This window comes from Bufo gargarizans, chromosome 5, assembly GCF_014858855.1.
Source record: "Bufo gargarizans isolate SCDJY-AF-19 chromosome 5, ASM1485885v1, whole genome shotgun sequence".
In the NCBI taxonomy this organism is placed as follows: Eukaryota; Metazoa; Chordata; class Amphibia; order Anura; family Bufonidae; genus Bufo; species Bufo gargarizans.
The window spans coordinates 393,965,394-393,985,051 of NC_058084.1; the positions used below are offsets into that span (position 1 = coordinate 393,965,394).

At 42.9% G+C, this 19,658-nt stretch overlaps 1 protein-coding gene across 1 annotated transcript in view; it reads left to right on the plus strand.

The window, feature by feature from the left end:
* ITGB8 (integrin subunit beta 8) overlaps positions 1-19,658 on the plus strand; it is a 141,832-nt gene that overhangs the window by 56,362 nt on the left and 65,812 nt on the right. The window contains exon 4 of the mRNA XM_044293186.1: positions 15,101-15,347. Within this exon, the coding sequence (XP_044149121.1) occupies positions 15,101-15,347 (247 nt within the window). The remainder of the gene's footprint in view (positions 1-15,100; positions 15,348-19,658) is intronic.

The following is a 19,658-nucleotide window of genomic DNA, read 5'->3' on the forward strand; positions in this document are numbered from 1 at the left end:
CTTAGTTCACCTTGGTTCTTGCTTTTCTGCTGTACACTTATTAACTAGAGTTCCTGGAGACCTAGCGACTACTCCGGATTACAGAGGTGCAGATGGGTCTACTCTTATCCATGACTCCAATTTCCTACACTATAGATTTCAGAACTCACATTTATTTTTCAAAGCTGGTCGCCTCGCACCAGTCATCTTAGGATTTCTCATGCCAAAAGGAAAGTTAAAGGTTTGGTCACTTTTGGTAAATTTAGAAAATGCCATGAATGGGTATGTTTTGTCCATAAATTCTGGACCCCTTATTGCTTACCCCAGCTTTTCATTTTAATGACCATACCGGTATGTGAGACTCTGGGTCAGTCCACGTGGCTTCCTCACCTCCCATTAATGAGGTCTACATGTAAATATTTCACATTAACGTTCGGACATTATTTTTTTTTGTATGTTTCGTTATGTTACCGTGTGGATCAGTTATTCCTGTGTATTCTTTATTCTTTCTCTGTCTTTATCTATTAGCCGGTGATATAACACAGCACATCACAGTATTAGCAGGCAGCAATATACGGTGACCCAGAGGCCACTGCTAATAGTAGAATTGACTGCTAATAATGGAGTTTTTCACTTGGTTAGGTATAAGCAATGTTTTTTCATTGTTATGTAACTCCTGGTTGAAACAGAGAGGGTTAATTGCCAGTTTCCTAGCAACTATCCCTAGGCAGTGGCGGACCCAACCCTTTGGGAAGGGGTGCCATTAGGTTAAAGGTCTGAATGTTTTGTCCCAGGCCCTGAATGTACTGTCCACCGGCAATTGTTCCCTGCCCTGCCATTCTCTCTCATAGGCTGCAGGCAACTAGGCCTGAGCTCTTTCAGGCGGGTCTTAGGGAGTACGATGACATAATGGCGCATCGGCGCCTAGATGCAGGCGGCGCATTGACTTCAACGCGAGTGCCTGAGAAGCAGGGAACACATGTCTGCTTTACTAACAAAGGTCGGAAATCAGGTGATTATCCTTTCCCCCCCCCCCCCCCCTCTTGTCTGTTGGGTAGCATGGGGGGGCATTATAAGGTCTGGGGGCACTACAGGGGGCAACTTTAAGGTCTGGAAACTGTAAAGGGGGCACTATAAGGACTGTGGGCGCTATAAAACTGCGGCCTCTACAGTGGGCAGTTTAAGGACTGTGGGCACAACTGGTGGCAGTATGGGGGCAGTTTAAGGACTAGGGCACTGTAGAGAGGAAAAATTCCAGAAAACCATTCAGTTTGAATGCAGCAAAGGATTTATAAACAGAAGATTCAGCAGCCAGATTGGAGGGTGCGAGGAAGGCAGACTGTGGAGGTAACGCAGGTTCCTAGTCATATGAAAGAGATCACAAATTGGTTTAAAGTTTATGCCCCCCAGTGGGCATTGTAGAAACATTTTGGGATAATATTGCACCCTTTAGCTGGACTACAGTGAAGCATACTGGGATATCAAAAGTGCATTCGGATGGGGTTTATGGAGTTAATTCTCTTGCTTTAGCCAGGAATTTATTGAGGCTGTCAGGCCTCATCCACGTGTCTGTATGTATTTTGCCGTCCGCAAATCGTGAATCTGCAAAATATGGAAGTGATCCATGTGGTGTTCACATTTTCTTGCAACCTATTAACTTAAACAGGTCCATATTCAACATTTTGCAGCCAAGTATAGGATATGTTCTATCTTTTTACAGAACGGACATACAGATACAGAAAGCACATGGATTGTCTGTAAACTTTCCGCATCCGTATGTTTGTTCGGCAAAAAGGTAGAATATGTTCATAAAATGCGGACCACAGACCCATTATTGCAAAAATAATAATATAATATATATATATATATATATATATATATATATATAGTCATGTGAATGAGACCTCACAGAACTGAAGTGTAGGCACAAAGTAATGATTCATTTTTCCATGACATTATACACTGCTCTTTTCAATGGTTACGACCACTCTGCAATCCATCAGCGCTGGCCGTGCTTCCACACTATGGGAAAAAGCACCAGTCAATGTACGGTCCCATGGTTCCGGACACCAGAGAGGCCCGCACTTTTTCTTATAGTATGCAAGCACGACCACCGCTGATGGATTGCAGGGTGGTCATAACCATGGAAACGAACAGTGTATAATGGGATGTATAAGGGCTAGCACATAGTAAAATAAACAAAAAAAAATTCCAGTAAAGGCTATGGGCACCTTTTCACTGTATGGTGGCCTCTGGCGGAGAATAGATCTGTAACACGGCACTTTTTTCTGTCTGAGTTTGTGCAGAGCCATAATATGCGCCATACCATGATGCCTTACCATAATCTTTATTTTTGCCAGTTTGACTGCAGCGATTATCTTGGGTCTGGGAAGGTTGCATTTCTCTTGTTGAGCTCACGAATAGTTAACTAGTTAAGATACTACTCAATTAGCAATTTACACTTTATGCTACAAATTGCCTAAAGCAATATGAGATCATAAAAACAACTTATTAAAATCCTGAAATAACACGTCAATGAAATAGTGGAAAATATTCACTCAGATGATCGCTGCTAAGTCTTGTGTAGCCGAAAACGCTGTGTACTTTAGGTAATGAAAAGTCTAGACTTTTTGGGGCCGAATGATCAAATACTCTGAGCAGCACTACTAAAACGCACGAGTGGGCACACTGGCAAACGGGACCTGGCAGTATATTCTCCGTTCTGGATTTCACCCTACTTGTGTATGTGTTGCAGGTGACAACCAAAGGAGTTATAAAGGCCAGGATAGTTTATGTCATCCAGTAGAAGGAATCCTTGAAATGAGACTACCGTATGAATATTGAAAGCAAGACTGCCAGGTGTTCAGTGATGCAATTCAATAATTATGTTAAAATAACGTTCTTTTCCTTGCCAGGAACAACAGTCCGCCATCAGATGCCCAGTTGAAAATTCCACTATGTCCAACCCTTCTTAATGCAAAAACCAGATCTCTACAAATACCATTTTTAATCCAGTTATTGTAGCTGTGCTTTATGCTTCTCTAGGATACATTTGTCTTTAGTTGTATCTCCCTTTAAAGCCCAGTACTTTCATAGCGCTATATAATAGCACAGAGGTCTGATCTAAGGTATTGTATCTGTAGAGTAAAATAGATCTGTAGATGTACTGCATCTCTTTTGGTCTTCTTACAGCATATGACTTCTTAGGCTTTATTCACACTGGGGTCAATGCTTCGTTGTGTACATGATTTATGGCGGATCCATTATATGTCTGTAATGTGTCTGTCTGGCTTCTGTTTTTTACTGATAGTAATGGTGGTAGTACTGATAGTAATGGTGGTAGTAATGGTAGTACTGGTGGTAGTGCTCTAAGCTATGCTATTTTAGCCATAAAAAACGAACACCTGTCAGAAAACGGTAAGGGCTCATTCAGATGGCCGTATGCTGGCCGCAGAAAAATGCGGATCTGTTTTTGCGGACCGTTCAGCATGTCTGCAAAAAAAAAAAAAAAAGATTGCTTTTCACATTTTTGCGAACCCATAGACTTCAATGGGGCCACGTCCCAATTTCCACTCCAAGTGTAGGAGGCGATTTATTTGTGTTGCGGATCCGTAGAACGGAAGAAAAGCGCCCCATAGAAGTAAATGGGTCTGTGTCTAATCCGCAAAAAAAAATACGGATCCGCATTTTTGCAAACAGCATACGGCTGTCTGAATGAGCCCTTAGTGTGAACAGAGATATTATTGGGATTCTGACTTTATCAAGAACCGTCTTCAGCGTGGACTTGAAGTCGCTCTCTGTCGAGGCCTGTGAGATGCACATTGAGTATCTCAGAGGCGTGCACGGAGAAGCTGACCTCCGGTCCACAGATAAGACTCTGAGAACCAGCCAGGGTAATGTGGTATAACCAAAGGCATGGAACAGGGCTGAGCGTTCACGAAGAAAGCCACGGGTGAGAGAATAAACAGCAAATCTAGTTGCGGGGTGTCCATTTCAAATGGAATAAAGAATAACATTTGGCCAGAGTGCCGCTTTCATTTTTTCTATTCAACCTCTAAATTGTACAGGGCTGTGATATGGCACCAAAACGTCTGTTGTACCACTGTATGTCTCCATATTAGATATATGGAAGCATGCAGTGTCGTCCCCCCCCAGATTCCTCTTCTAGGGGATGAGGGGGATACTACATCTCCTTATGGAGAGCGCCTGATAGATCAGGCAACACTCCTCTGGAATTCTGGGAAGAGCTCTTTGCAAGCTCTTTCTCTAATGCCACCAAATATAAGGTAGGTATCCCATACATAGCTACCTTACATGATGGCATTAGAGGCAGAGCTTGCTCAGAGCACATTTGCATCCCCCTTCTAGGGGATAATAATTCCACTATACAACGCCATGCAGAGCACCATATGGCTGGCTGCAGGGAGGCACTCCATGTGCTTCCATGCTGTGTGCATAGCATTTGCCACCCCAGCACTGTGAGCTGCCATGCCTAGCGAGAGCTAGATGTACGCTATTAGGTGCTGCAAATATTCCTGTAATGAGATCATACATGGCACAGTATAACCTGCCCTATCTTATAGACAATAAAGCTATTGTTAGATGAGGAGAAACATTGTAGGTTTCTCTGTTGCATTACGTAACCCTAATGCTTGTGTATGCGGAATGAAATGCCCCCAGCATTGCTCAGCTAACAGTCCCCTGAACGTCCTGGGAAGCCGTGCCAGCTGGTAAAATCCTGGAAGAGAGGTGCTAATGCGGACAACACGTCATCTGATTATTCAGGCCTCAGCACAGCTTCTTAGTAAGCATCAGACGGTCCAGACGCAGTAGTTGTTGTAGAATATAAAACAGACACCGCAACTTCCTGGAACATGGGGACTTCACCATATAGAATTGGTCATGCTGACATTTTTCATTCTTATTTTTTTCACCCTTCCAGGTTTTTATTATGTATACACACAATACGAATCGGACACCTCTCCGCTGCTGTGAACATGCTTTAATCTACTTGGCTGAACCATCTAGGGATGAGCGAACTTGTGTTTCAAGTTTGGCGCACAAGGTTCGGGTTATATAAGAATTGCGTTATGGATTCCGCTACCACGGACAATAACTTATAACGTATTTCTTAGATAACCCGAACCTTGTACGCCAAACTTGAAACACAAGTTCGCTCAACATTTCTTTATTTGTTCAAGGGGTTGCCCTTACTGTGATTGATAGATAGATAATCACTAGCTCCATCAACCTTGTAGTGGAGAGGGCTCATTACTATAGTGCTGCTCCCAAGTTGTCACCACACAGTGGACAGGTCTGTGTAGTTCCAGGCTGACTTCCCGAACTCCTGCATTCAGCTGCTCTATCCTGAGGATAGGTCATCACTTAGTAAAGGCTGGAAACCCTTTTAGGTGTTTCTACTTTTTAGAGGATTCATTTTACTGACATAGTAATTTGAAGAAGTTGTCTAAAAAATTTACATGTGATATTTTTTCTGTGTTCTGGTGAAAACAAATGGGACCAGATGCCGCATGTTAGTGATTTGTAGAAATCCTATTCCTTCACTTCGTCCCAGAGCTGTGTGTTCTCTACAACATCAGCTTGCTTTAGCTAGCTCCCTAGCGTTTCTGTAACGTTTTCCCCCATGACTTGAGATTGACGACAGCGATCTGGGCTTGTGCATGTGGTAGATAGCAGGAGAGCAGTTTCCCACAGAAGCAGCTCTAGGAAAATTGTCGGTCACCCCAATTTAAAATAGATAAACTAGTGCGTTCCAGGCACTTCTCAGTAGATGGTTGTCATTGGCTCGTTGCCTGGATGAGATTTGACCACCTTAATTTCTAATTTGTGTGCCGTGAAAGACATTTTTGACACAACTTTTTAACCACTCAATGACCAGGCCTGTATGTCCCTAAATGACGAGCTGCAGTTTTTTTTCTTTTTCTGGTTTCGGCATTGTTTTTTTTTTTTTTTTAACAATGAGGAACCTGATAACTAATCCTTCAGGTTATTACAGTCATGTTTTTACCTAATAAGTGTGCGATTGCTTTGTTTTCATGTAATCTATTCACAAGAAAAGGTATTTTGTACTAAATGATTGCGTTTGTAACAGTTTTTTTAAAATATTTTTTAAAAAAATTATTTTATTTCATTCTTTCTGTAGGCTAATACATTATACCTTATCACCATACGTTACAATTAGCGATGAGCGAAGAAATTACTTTGTCAAGAATCACTCTCCATTGTATGGAGCGGGCACAATGACGAGGAACGGTGATCGCGCCGCCCCCGTCATTTAACCCCTCAGATGCCGCGTTCAGCACTGATCAGAGAGGCTGTCCGCTCTCGTCTTGACTGAAGAAAACCCGCCAAAGGACCTGCGGCAAGCGTGATGACGTCACCACATGATCACGCTGGACACGCTGACGTCACCACTGATCCGGGACGCCACCGCGTGCACCCTGCGGGATCACTTGGTGAGGTTGTCATGCTCGCCGCAATTCCTTTGACTGTTTTTCTTCAATCAAGACTGGAGCAGACAGCCTCTTCGCGAGCAAGTGAAGTATAATTTTATTTTATTTTTTTCAGCCACCATTTTGGGAAAAATGTATTCATTACCATGAAGTGCGAGGAAATTCGGCTTCATGACAAATCAAAATTTAGCTGAAATTTGGATCCAAGTCCACGTTGGATACTTCGATTCACTCAAAGCTAGTTATAATACATTGCACCTTATCACCATATCACTATGACAAGCTGTTATGACAGCAACACTTTCAGTGCCCTAACAGCATGCTTGTACTAACATCACTAGAGTCCTTCCTAGGTCCCCAGACCTCACTGAATGGGAGTCCTCAAATCCCAGATCCTATTTAAGGGAAAAGTCCCTTCTTATTATACTTGAGTGCAATGATAGATTATTAAATAGCCAGGAACAGATGTTCCTCTGATCCTAGTTAATAGAGCAGCTTAAAGGAAATGTGTCACTAAAAATGTATCTGCCAGTTACAACTAGATAACTACGCATATTCTATTTTTCTAATCTCTTTTTATTTTCTGATTCCAGATTTTTTAATTCTGTTTTCTGAACATCACTATGGGGGCGGTCATCCTGCCTAAGCTGTTCTTAACAGCATTTACAAAGCATTAAAATTGCTTTACGGCAGCCAGAGGTCGCAATAACGCCTGTACAAGCGTCATAGACGCCTGTTCAGGCCATTTTACTCCCTGGAAAAAGCCTTATACTTTTCCCTATGATTCATCAGCGAAGGCCGCGCTGTGAACGTGCTGTAAATGCTGTCTGTGCCTGAAGTAACCAACAACAAAGCACCTTACAGCAAGGAGCTTTGGTATTGGTTGGTTTGAGCGGGCTGCCGACCATTCGGCACGCCTCTCTGAAGCTGCACCGCGCAATCTAACTAGGTGCAAACACCATCTGCACAGGGCAGCTCTCGCAGTGGGTGCTGCCCTCACTCTACAGCACCCGACTGACCTGTCTGACTAGTGATAAAGTACAGGGGAGATCCACTATACTAGACTATACTTTATCACTTTGCTATAATTGCCTGCTGTTTTTAAGACAAGTAACGGTTCCCTGCACACCCACCTCTTAGGGCCCGTCCACATCACCACTATTTATTTCTGTTGTTCTGCAGAACAATGAAAATAACGGAAGTGCTGGATCAGGCACATAACTGAGATGAACAGACACCATTAAGGCTCCATTCACACGTCCGCAACGTGTTTTGCGGATACACGGAGCCGAGGATCCGCAAAACACGGAAAGCGGCAATGTGCATTCTGCATTTTGCGATCCGCACATCGCCGGCACTAATAGAATATGCCTGTTCTTGTCAGCAATTGCAGACAAGAATAGGACATGTTCTATTTTTTTGCGGAAAGGAAGTGCGGACCCAGAAGTGCGGATCCGCAATTCCGTGTCCTGGCAGCACATCATGCTGCCCCATAGGAATGAATGGGTCCGCAATTCCGTTCCGCAAAATGCAGAACGAAATTGCGGACGTGTGAATGGAGCCTTACTGTTATGGAGTCTATTCAGTTTCTGTTCAGGATCCTGTCTTTTTACCAGACAAAAAAGTTCTCATGTAAGGTTTTTTGTCCGGTCTTTGACAGAATCTGCGACAGAGCCTCGTACAGAGCCTCCAGCGCAGATGTGAACAAGCCCTTAACATTATGTAGGCCTACTATTAGTTATTTCTACTACTTCAAGTTTCGTACTCCTCCTCGCCTAAAAATACTCCTCAAAAATGGTAAGAGGAGTATTTTTACTCTTCCGGAAAAAATGTAGTGCGACCTCTGACGACAGCCCCATGGACCATAGACACACTGGTCAGGCGGGGACCTCATTGACTTCTATGGGAGAGTTTTCTAGGCATGTTCTGTGCCCTGTGCAGAGGTCATTGTACAAGGAAGGAATATATATGCTTTGACAATCGCCCATTGTGAATGGTGGATCCTGTCTTATCGGTTATTGTAATCCTGGCTGTAATGATATCACCTATAGCTATAGGTAACTGCAGTAAAGTGATCTGTACAGACCAAGTAATGGCTCCTATTATTAGACATTGTGGCCAGTGCGAAAACTGCAGGATTTATAGTTTTTTGTTCAAATATAGATATTGGCATCATCAACAATTCTATAAAAATATGTTGAACATAAACGTTTTTAAACAATAGGTCATTTTTGGATGACACATTCCCTTTAAAAAAGACCTCTTAAGGGCTTGTTCACACGAACATGTGATGCCCGTTGCCCGGACCGCATTTGCGGATCAGCAATACACGGGCACCGTTCCGTGGCCATTCCATATCACGGATGCGGACCCATTAATTTCAATAGGTCCGCAAATCCGGAGATACAGAACGGAACACTACGGAGTGCTTTCTGGGGTTCCGTTCCGTGCTTCCGCACCGCAAAAAGATAGAACTTGCTCTATCTTTTTGCGGAACGGAAGGATCGTGGACGCATTTAAGCAAATGGGTCTGCGATCCCCATGCGCCTGCCCCACAGATGGTGCCCGTGCATTGCTTCCCGCTCGTGTGAACGAGCCTTAAAGGGAACCTGTCACCGGGATTTTGTGTATAGAGCTGAGGACATGGGTTGCTAGATGGCCGCTAGCACATCTGTAATACCCAGTCCCCATAGCTCTGTGTGCTTTTATTGTGTAAAAAAAAACTATTTGATACATATGCAAATTAACCTGAGATGAGTCCTGTATGTGAGATAAGTCAGGGACAGGACTCATCTCAGGTGAATTTGCATATGTATCAAATCGTTTTTTTTACACAATAAAAGCACACAGAGCTATGGGGACTGGGTATTACAGATGTGCTAGCGGCCATCTAGGAGACTATGTCCTCAGCTATATACACAAAATCCCGGTGACAGGTTCCCTTTAAGGACCATCGTAAAAACAGATATCACAGTCGTAAAGGGTTTAGACCATTGCGGTCCTCTGACCAAGGCCTTGTTTATCTTTATTTCATCATTACATTGGCCAGATGTGCACATTTTTAGATTGTGAACATATTTCAATCTTCAGATATGTTTTGATGTGTTTTTTTTGTTTTTTGTGCGATTACCCCAGCCCCCCCAATTCTACTGTATGTAGTGCATGATACTGGTTTTTCTACAACAAAAGACGTTGTATTACATATGCTTCTTCAAACATGTTTTGCTGCAGTTTATTTATTCTTTGGTGCTTACACTGTGCAGATTTAGTGATAATTTACATTCTCTCTCTTCCCAGTCCTATTTCAGTATCTCACACACATTTTCACAGAGGCCAGTTAATGATGTTTTTAGAACAGGTTGTTCCTGTACTGTGCTAAACACTGAACACATAGCTTGCCAATCTACAGGTGCGTTATTCAATGGCCAGGTGACATCGACGAGTTGCTTTCAAGTTAATGAACAGAATTGAAGAGCAAATGATGACGGCCATATCTAGGTTGTCATTACTTTCTTCTCATTGCCACCTTGCTGTTGTCCAAACATTCCAGAACTTCTACAAAATCAGAAAGAAACTAAACACCTTCCTTTCCACCGCATCCCAGCAATGAACATCTCGAGCTTATTATGTTTAATACATAGCTGGGTTAATTAGTGTTCCAGCCAATACATTCGTGAGTTAATAACTTCTGGTAAGTAGAGAAAAAGTTTAGTTCCTAATAACAAGATCCAGAAAAGTCCAATACTACAGGCACTTGTCCATATTAATAATAACAGTCTTTATGGTGGCTCAGTGGTTAGCACTGGTGCCTTGCAGCGCTGGGGTCCTAGGTTTGAAACTGCCAAGGACAACATCTGCCTGGAGTCTGTATGTTCTCCCTGTGTTTGCGTGGGTTTCCTCCGGGTTCTCCGGTTTCCTCCCACACTCCAAAGACATGCTGATAGGGAGCTTAGATTGTGAGCCCCATTGGGGACAGTTGGATACTAATGTCTGTAAAGCGCTGTGGAATATAGCAGCGCTATATAAGTGCATTAAATAAAAAATTAAATGTATTGCCACTTGCAGAAAATTGGCCATAGTAATATGCAAGGCTACCAAGGCTCACAACGGTTCTATCAGCCTTTTACTAAGTTTAAAGTCAGATTGGAAGGGTCGATCTTCTGGCACACCCATTGATCTCTCATTGAAGAGATTGCAGCGGTCTGGGGAGCCAGGGTGCAGTTCATTTTATACCAGGCACAGTACCATATGTTTTGTAATATCTGTGGGGCTGCAGCTCTCTGTGAATAACATAACTACAATAAAATGTAGAGTTGTGCCTGATAAACATTGTAGGAGACACTACTCTCACCAGAGTGCCGCAATCTTTTCATTGTGTACATGATTGTGTTTACCTGGGCACCTTCCGCTTAGTAGTGGCAGTGCAGCGCATTGCAATTTTGTTCTATTCAGGTGAATGGGATGAAACTACAGTACCCTGCACCCCAACTATTAAGTAGATGGCTTGCAAGTAGAACACAGTGTCTCATTCAAACATCTGATTGACGAGGTGTCAAGAGTTGAATCCAAACTGATCTGATACAAATAGCCTATCCTAAGGATTAGACCATCAATATTGTGATCCTGGAAAATCCCTTCAATGAATCCCCTCCTCTGATACTTCCACAACATATCAATATTTCTACTTTCACGGCATGCTAGCATATGGAAATAGGGAATTGCAAGTCTCACCATTTTCTGACGACATATTATTTATTTATTACCAACCCAATATGTATATTTTTGCCTCTTTTAGAACATATGCAGGTCTGAGGAAACTTGTTTTTTGTAGAAACTGTAACTCCACAAATCCACATCCCGACATTCTAAGATCGTTTCCAAAATCATTTAAACAAACAACAGAACACAAAAAAGTTACTAAAAAAACAGAAACTGACCTTTAGAGAAACATCATTCTTGACCAAAATAGTGTCTTCCCAAACATGTTGTACACTAAGCTGTCTCACTCTATTTCAAACTGTTATGACTAGAGGATGTGGAACCACTGTGTCAACCAAACAGTTTGACTTTGGGCTAAAACTAAGGGCATTATCCTGGCAGTCCCCTGGCATTTTCCCTATACAGGGATCTGGACTTCACTGCAGGGAAGTCACCAGGGGCTACCGACTAGAGTAGTATCGGTGTGGTGGTTAGCTGACCCACAGGGGTCAGAAACACTGGTGCATAGCACTGAGGGGTGAAGCAAACTCCTAGTCGGTAAGAGGCCGAAGTCAGAGCAGGCAGAGTTTGTGGAAATCTGTGAAAACGGTACAATGATAAGGCATGGGTCAGGTCATGCTGCAGAATCTGGGAAACAGGCAGGCAGTCATTGATAGACAAGCAGCACCTTTGCAGGATCTTGCAAGCTAGTAAATATATTGCTCAGGCAAAGGATGAGACAAATTACATGGTATATGTAACAGAAGTTATAGCACATTGGAAACAACCTAGCAGATGGACACAGAGCCAAAGGAGGGTTTAACCCCTGCAGCACTGCAGAATGAGTTGAGTTATATGAGCAATGTTCCTTAAAGACACACAGGAAATTGGAGTCTGGGCCTACTGCCGGAGTGCAGTAACTGCAACAGACATCGGGAGAGTGGAGCAGCGCCCATGCCTGCCTGAAGTAGTGCGGCAGCAGCGGGCACAAATTGCTGACATAGCACTAATAAAATTGTAAAAAATACAGAATATTGCTGATCTTCTTACTCATTTGAAAGGCTAACTAGTAAGCCCCCTAATAGACATACACTTCTTAAAAAAGCATAAGCTTCAACTACCACAGCATCTTTCTCCATACATTTCCACACAGACACAACAGGAGAAAACCTTAGTTGTATCACTGTCATCCCTAACACCCTGCTTTCATAGTAGAGAATTTTAAAAAAAGACATGTCCATCAAGTCTAACCTATAATCTTACAGTATTGATCCAAAGGCAGAAATCACTATGACACAGATGCCAATTATTCCATGATATGAAAAACTATGACTCCAAATATGGCAATACCTGGATCAATGATCTGTCTCCAGCAATCTACTGCACAAAACCCGTAAGAGACATTCAAGCCGCTCTTAAACTCATTCAGTGAATCAACCATCACCGTGTACTATGGCAGAGAGTAGGGGTGGGCGGTATAGGCGATATAGGCGATATGCGATATGAATTTGGGCCACGATATGGATTTTCGCCAAATCGCCGGACCGCGATATGATCGCGCACACCATTTTCTCCTGAGCCGACCGGCACAGAGGAGGGAGGAGGAGGGAGTCCCTCCCTCCTCACTGTGCGCGGCTGCCGCTGAACACCAATGAGGACAGAGTAGGAGGAGGAGGGGAGGGACTGTGGCCACTGCGCCACCAATGAATGTGCCGGCCATATCCCACAGGGTCCCCCCCCCCCCCTCCGATCGGTTACCATGGCAGCCAGGAGTCACGCTACTGAAGTCCTGGCTGCCATGGTATGTTAGTGAGCAGCGCATTATACTCACGTGCGCTGTGGCCGCCGGTCGCTCCTTCTTCTGTCTGTGCGGCGGATTGCTAATGCTTACAGCATTAGCAATGCGCCGCACAGACCTATGAGAAGGAGCGATCGGCGGCCACGGCGCACGTGAGTATAATGCGCTGCTCACTAACATACCATGGCAGCCAGGACTTCAGTAGCGTGACTCCTGGCTGCCATGGTAACCGATCGGAGCCCCAGCGTTACACTGCTGGGGCTCCGATCGGAAATGCAAACTGCCACCAATGATGGGGGGGAGGAGAGGGACCCTGTGGCCACTGCCACCAATGATTGATACTGGGGAGGGAGGGAGGGGGGGGGGGTTGTGTCATCAGAGGCTGGGGGGAGAAGATCAGAGGCTGGGGGGGAGGCAGATCAGAGGCTGGGGGGAGGCAGATCAGAGGCTGGCGCCATGGTCAGCTCCCTGCTGTTGCACAAAGCACAGGGCAGCAGGGAGAGTGTAAAGTCCTATTCACCCTAATAGAGCTCTATTAGGGTGAATATGACAAGGGTTCTAGCCCTTAAGGAGGCCAATAGTTAATAAATAAAAAGTAAAAAAAAAATAAAGTTTAAACACCCCCCCCCCCCCAATATAGAAAACAATATATCGCAATATATATTGCATATCGCACATGCTTAAAATTATATCGCAATATAGATTTTAGGCCATATCGCCCACCCCTAGCAGAGAGTTTCATAGTTCACTGTTCTTACAGTAAAGAACCTTTGATGGACGTTTCTTCTGGGTAATGGAACTTTTGACATCCATTTGATACTACCTCAGGAAAGAAACTAAAACAAAGTCCAACCTACTTTTGTTACTGTATGTTCATAACCCATCTTTCCTTGAGGGCACACATCATTTTGTGTTTGTTACACCTTGGATAATGTTCTATGTGCACCATGAAATAAAAAGTTATTTGGATGTATCCATATGGAGTTCGTCCAGAGTAGCACTTCACAAACGCATCTGCAAAGTTGTCTCTTGTTGTAGTGTGCTTCTACGTTCAGCTTCCTAAACGCAGCAGGTACTAGACATTGGTGTAAAAGATGAGGAACCTATGTTTATCCTGAAATGGAGACCATATAAGTTATCAATTATCTGGCATAGATGTATCCAGGGGAGCAGAGCTTCTAGCCAGGCATGACACCTCAGACAAGTGCATAGCTTAGCGTAACATTTCTTGTATCACAGAGGGAGACTCTACCTTCAGAGTGCCCCTTGTTATTAAATGTAAACCTATATTTAAGGGTGGTTTCCCTGTTGGAGCTCCACAGTCATAAGCTGGCAGACATAGTAACTATAATATCTTGAAGGGGTTTTTAGAAATACTTTAAATGTAGATTCTTGTTCACCAGCCTGTATAAATGACTGTTTAAAGGGGTTTTCCCCTTAAGAAACACTTACAACCCATCCACAGGATAGGTGGAAAGTGTCTGATTGCTGAGGGGCCGACCACAGGAACCCCCACTGATCTTGAGAACAAGGCTCCATTGCCCCAATTTAATAGTATGGTGGTCACGCGTACACACTAAGCTACCTCTCCATTCAGTCTTCAGTCAAGTATATCTCTGTCAGTCCCATAGACTTTGAATGAAGCAGCAGAGGACCTGTGTGATCATGGTTCTATTCAAACAGGGAAATGGGCCAGACATTTATCACCTACCCTATAGATGCAGTGCGTCTTAAGTGCTGATTATGGGAGAAACCTTTTAAGAAACCACCAAGCAAGTCCAGTATTGTCATTAGCCTAATTATCACCCAGGCTATATCTATTGGGAATAAATGGTTCCTTCTTAATGAGGACTTGTCAGCTGCTCTCCTGGGATGTCTTAAAACTGCATATTGTGCCATCCCCCTGTTATTCCACCTGGAAATGTATGGATACGTTTATGGCAGGGTGTTATCATTCTGCTTTCAATCGGCCCTATCCCTTCACACCCTGACACTGTCCAATCTGAACTGACAATGTGGACTGTAAAGGGATAGGCGGACTGGCCATAGACATTACAGGGAAAACTCATTTCTGAAACACTTTTAGCTGTTCATTTTTTCATAAAAAACTTAATTAATAAAAAATAAGTTGTAATGTTTTTTCTTTTACCAGGGGCTTCTGTGAACTTCTTGCTCAGAATTCAGCGTCTGGAGAAGTATCCACTGGACCTGTATTATTTGGTTGATGTCTCCGCTTCAATGATTGCAAGTATAGAAAAACTTAATGCCATTGGATCTGACCTGTCTCAGAAAATGTCAGACTTTTCTCCTGACATTAGGTTTGGATTTGGATCATTTGTGGATAAGCCTGTATCACCTTATATTAGCATTCATCCTGAGAGATTAAAGAATCAGTGCAGGTGAGTGTGAATTGGTTGTACCTAATGCCAGCATTGGATGCTCAGGTCTTTATTGCTCAGGTCTTTATGCAGGGCTTTTGGACACCTTAGGGAGCAATATTTTTTATTTTTTTATTACTGCATTAATACTTGTTTTGGGCTGAAAGTAATTTTTTTATTGGTCTTTCTTGAACAGTTTCAGTCACTTTTCCAGTATAATGGTGTAAACTTTGTATTTGCAGAGAAGCAGGGTTCTGTGTTTACATTGAATCCAGTCATCTGACAGCTCATATGAATCCCTTATCTGTGATCTAATGAAGCTCATAAACACTTTAAGCCATATTCTAATACAAGACATATGCTTTCCGAATTCTGATGGAAATTTCCATATTTTGCTGGAAATTTTAATAATGACCAATTGGAAAAAATATATATATATTTTTGCCCAAAATGAATAGTATGCAATGATAAAAAATATATGCTCCCAAAGGCGTCCATAGCCTTTAATCTGTTCCTGCACAAATCTGGTAATTTATCAAGAAGTAGAGGACAGATGGATGGCAATGAGACTGCAGGATCAAATAACACAGAATTCTTTGGAGTCTTTTACCGTGGAGACTCCTAGGTCAGCATAGAAACTGTATACACCAAATAATAAGATATTTTTTATCTGACTATTTAAATAGTTGCTTTATATTTCATGGTAGATGCAATGGAGTAATGAATCACAAAATTGTTTGTGAAAGGTAGCATAGCCTTTCATGATCCCAATACTGGAGGAAACCTATCACTATATACTATATTGTCATCAAAATATCCATGTACTTTTTTATACAGCTGCAACAAAGATGCCCAAGCATAAGAACATCTTCTAACATCCCAGCTATTATAACCTCTGGCACCTTCAACACGTATTTACTAAAAGGATTTTCCAGATCATTAAATTGATGGCATAAGAATGGTTTCACATTACTTTTTTTTTTTTTTTTTGTGTTTTTTTTTTTCTTTCTTTACAAATAACCTCACAGCCACTCTGGCTGTGGTGGGGGTTTTTAGCTCTATTTTTTTATTTTTTATTTTTATTTTTATGTGGAATTTTTTCACAGACTTTTTCCCAAAAATGTATGTATAGGAAAAAAATGGCTGAAAAAATATCAGTTGTAATAAGTCAGAGTAACTATTTTCTTTTTAAGACGTTTTGCTAGTTATCTGACTGTCTTTCTCACTTGCATTAAATACTGGTGACTCATGCTTCAGTTAGCATAATCTGCAGGGGAGGAATGGACATAGACCCAAAAGGGATATTTTTCAGTAGGCCAATGCCCAGGTGTCTGCCTGAGTTCTCCTCATGGCCGCTGGCCGGGTACATAATAATCTGATGCTCTCAGCATTAGTTAATGCTAAAAGCATTATGTAGTTATGTACCTGGCCAGAAGCTCCAGGTGGCCTCTTGAATTCAACCGTGTTGGATCTGCCTGTCTTCTGTCAGTTCTGACCCACCTAATACATGTGGCCTCTTTTAGGCTTAAAGGGCTACTTTACGTTACAGCCCACTCCTGATAATCTGTTTATCATAATAACAACCTAACAGCTTCACTCATACAAATGGCGATCAACATCTTGCCTCTATTAGTTCCTTGACTTTGTGTTGATTATAATAAACAGATTATGCTGTCTGAAGCATGAGTCACCACTATTTAACCCTTTCACAACATGTGACATACTATTACGTCACATGTCGGGTCTTTAAGCATGGCGCCCGCAAGCAACTGGGTGCCCGCAAGCAACTTTCACACAGAAGACATGGCGCCCGCAAGCAACTTTCACACAGAAGACACCCGGGGTAAATAGCCACAATTGGCAGTAATCCCAATGATGGATATTTAACCCCTCAAATGCCATTGTCAAATGTGACCATGGCATCTGGGAGCGCAAAAACCAGGAAGCGCATGTTTCCAGGTGTGAACCAGCTCCTACTAGTGAGGATTGGGGGAGCTGGATTTTGTGTGCGCCAGTCTCTGTACTCCTGAAAGATACCAGGCTGCCACACATAGGTCCCTATAGAGATCCTGCCTATGGCAGGGCTCCATTGGAACATAGCATAAGTCTCATAGACCCCAATGCTAATGCATTGGGGTCTATGAGAGAAGCAATCTGATGATTGCTTATTTAAGTTCCCTAGAAGAACTATTAAAAAGTGTAGAAACTAAATGTTTTTAAAAATCTAAAAACAAAAATATAAAAATTCAAGTCACCCCAAAATAAAAATATAAATAAACAATAGAAAAATAAACATCATGGGCATCGCCACATGCGGAAAACTATACAAATGTGGTATCACCAAAATCTTACTGACCCAATAAATGAAGGGCGCAAGTCAGTTTTACTGCATAGTGAACATTGTAAAAACAAAACCCATAAAACTGTGGCGGAATTGCACATTTTTTCCAACTCTACCTTATTTTTCCAGCTTCCCACTACATCCTATGCAATATTAAATGGTGCCATTAGAAAGTACAACTTGTCCCACAAAAATGGAAAATTGCTCTGTCTTCAAAGGGTTAATGCTTAACATTTCTTGTACATGTCATTCTTATTGAGAAAGCCAGTTGGGTCACTAGTGAAATGTTTTCAAGAAAAAATAAAACCCAGTCCAGGTGCTCTGACTTATTACTACCGATATACCATGACCTAGATGAATGAGAACCTTCACCGTCAAGCTGAAAAAAATATCATGGGACCAAAAAAACACCATCCCCCCCAAAAATAATTTTTATTGTTTTTTTTTTACCAGGCGAAAAAGACGTGGAAAAAAAATGTAGAGTGTCAGCACCCTCACCTTAGCATTGGCCAGTGATGGCAAACCTTTTGGCGAAGTTTACCCTGAATACTACATCTTCCATGTACTTCCCCTATATTAGCCGGCTTACTTTCAGTGCGCTGCCTGTGGTGTTCATAGTGCGCCCTGCGCTGATGAATGGCAGGAAAAGTCCAAGGCATATTGGTACACCATAGACTTTTTCCAGGGTGCGGGTGCCCACAGAAAGGCCTCTGAGTGCCACCTCTGGCACCCGTAGCATAGGTTTGCCACCACTGGCATAGGATGTCAATATTTGATCGGTGGGTCCGACAAACAAATGTTTGAATGGGCCATGATGCCCATTCTCGTGCCGTGTCTCCTTCATTGTTTCCCAGACACAGCTCTGTTTTTCTAGTAATAGCTCTGTCATGTATTTTGATTTACTACAGTTTTGTCCCATTTAAGTGAACTGGCATTTATCATGTAGAGAAAGTTAATACAAGGCACTTACTAATGTATTGTTGTTGTCCATGTTGCCTCCTTTGCTGGCTGGATTAATTTTTTCATCACATTATACACTGCTTTTTTTTCCCATGGTTACGACCACCCTGTAATCCATCAGCGGTTGTCGTGCTTGCACACTATAGGAAAAAGCACTGGCCTCTCTAATGGACGGGACCGTGGCAGCTAACATAGGCTGATGATTTTTCCTTTAGTGTGCAAGCACGGCCACTGATACTTAAAGGGAACCTGTCACCTCCCAAAACCGTCCCAAGCCGCCAGCAGTACCTGCGTGTAGCCAGCAATGTGTTTCTGATGATGCCTTTCTTCCTGAAGGCAGATGCAGCAAAAGTACTGAAATCGTTCTTTTATCCCCTGCCCGGCGCGCTTCTCCACGCTTCTCCTTGCTTCAAGTCACGGTAACCGCGTCCCCTTCCCTGCCCCTTTGCGGTGACTGACGGCGCTTATGCAGAGAGTTCGGCAAAGCCAGCCGAACAGCCGGCTGTCAGTCACAGTGAAGGGGGCGCGGTTACCGTGACTTGAAGCAAGCAGGCCGCTGCCTCCTTGACTTCAAGCATGTGTGGAGAAGCAGCGGCGGGCAGGGGATAAAAGAACGATTTCAGTACTTTTGCTGAATCTGCCTTCAGGAAGAAAGGCATCATCAGAAACACACTTCTGGCTACACGCAGGTACTGCTGGCGGCTTGGGACGGTTTTGGGAGGTGACAGATTCCCTTTAATTGCAGGGTGGTCGTAACCATGGAAGCGAGCCGTGTATAATGTAATGGAAAAATGAATCAAGCCAGCAAAGGAAGCAATATGGACAAGCACAATACATTAGTAAGTGCCTTGTATTAACTTTCTCTACATGATAAATGCCATTTGCTGAAGCGAGCCAACCCTTTTAAGAAACAGGATGACCCCTTTACATGTGTTCTAGGAATTTGGAGTCAAACCATAGTTTTAAAGTTTGCTTTTCTTAATGGTAAATGCCGGCCATTGTTAGCTGGCTGGTCAATATTTAGTACCCAT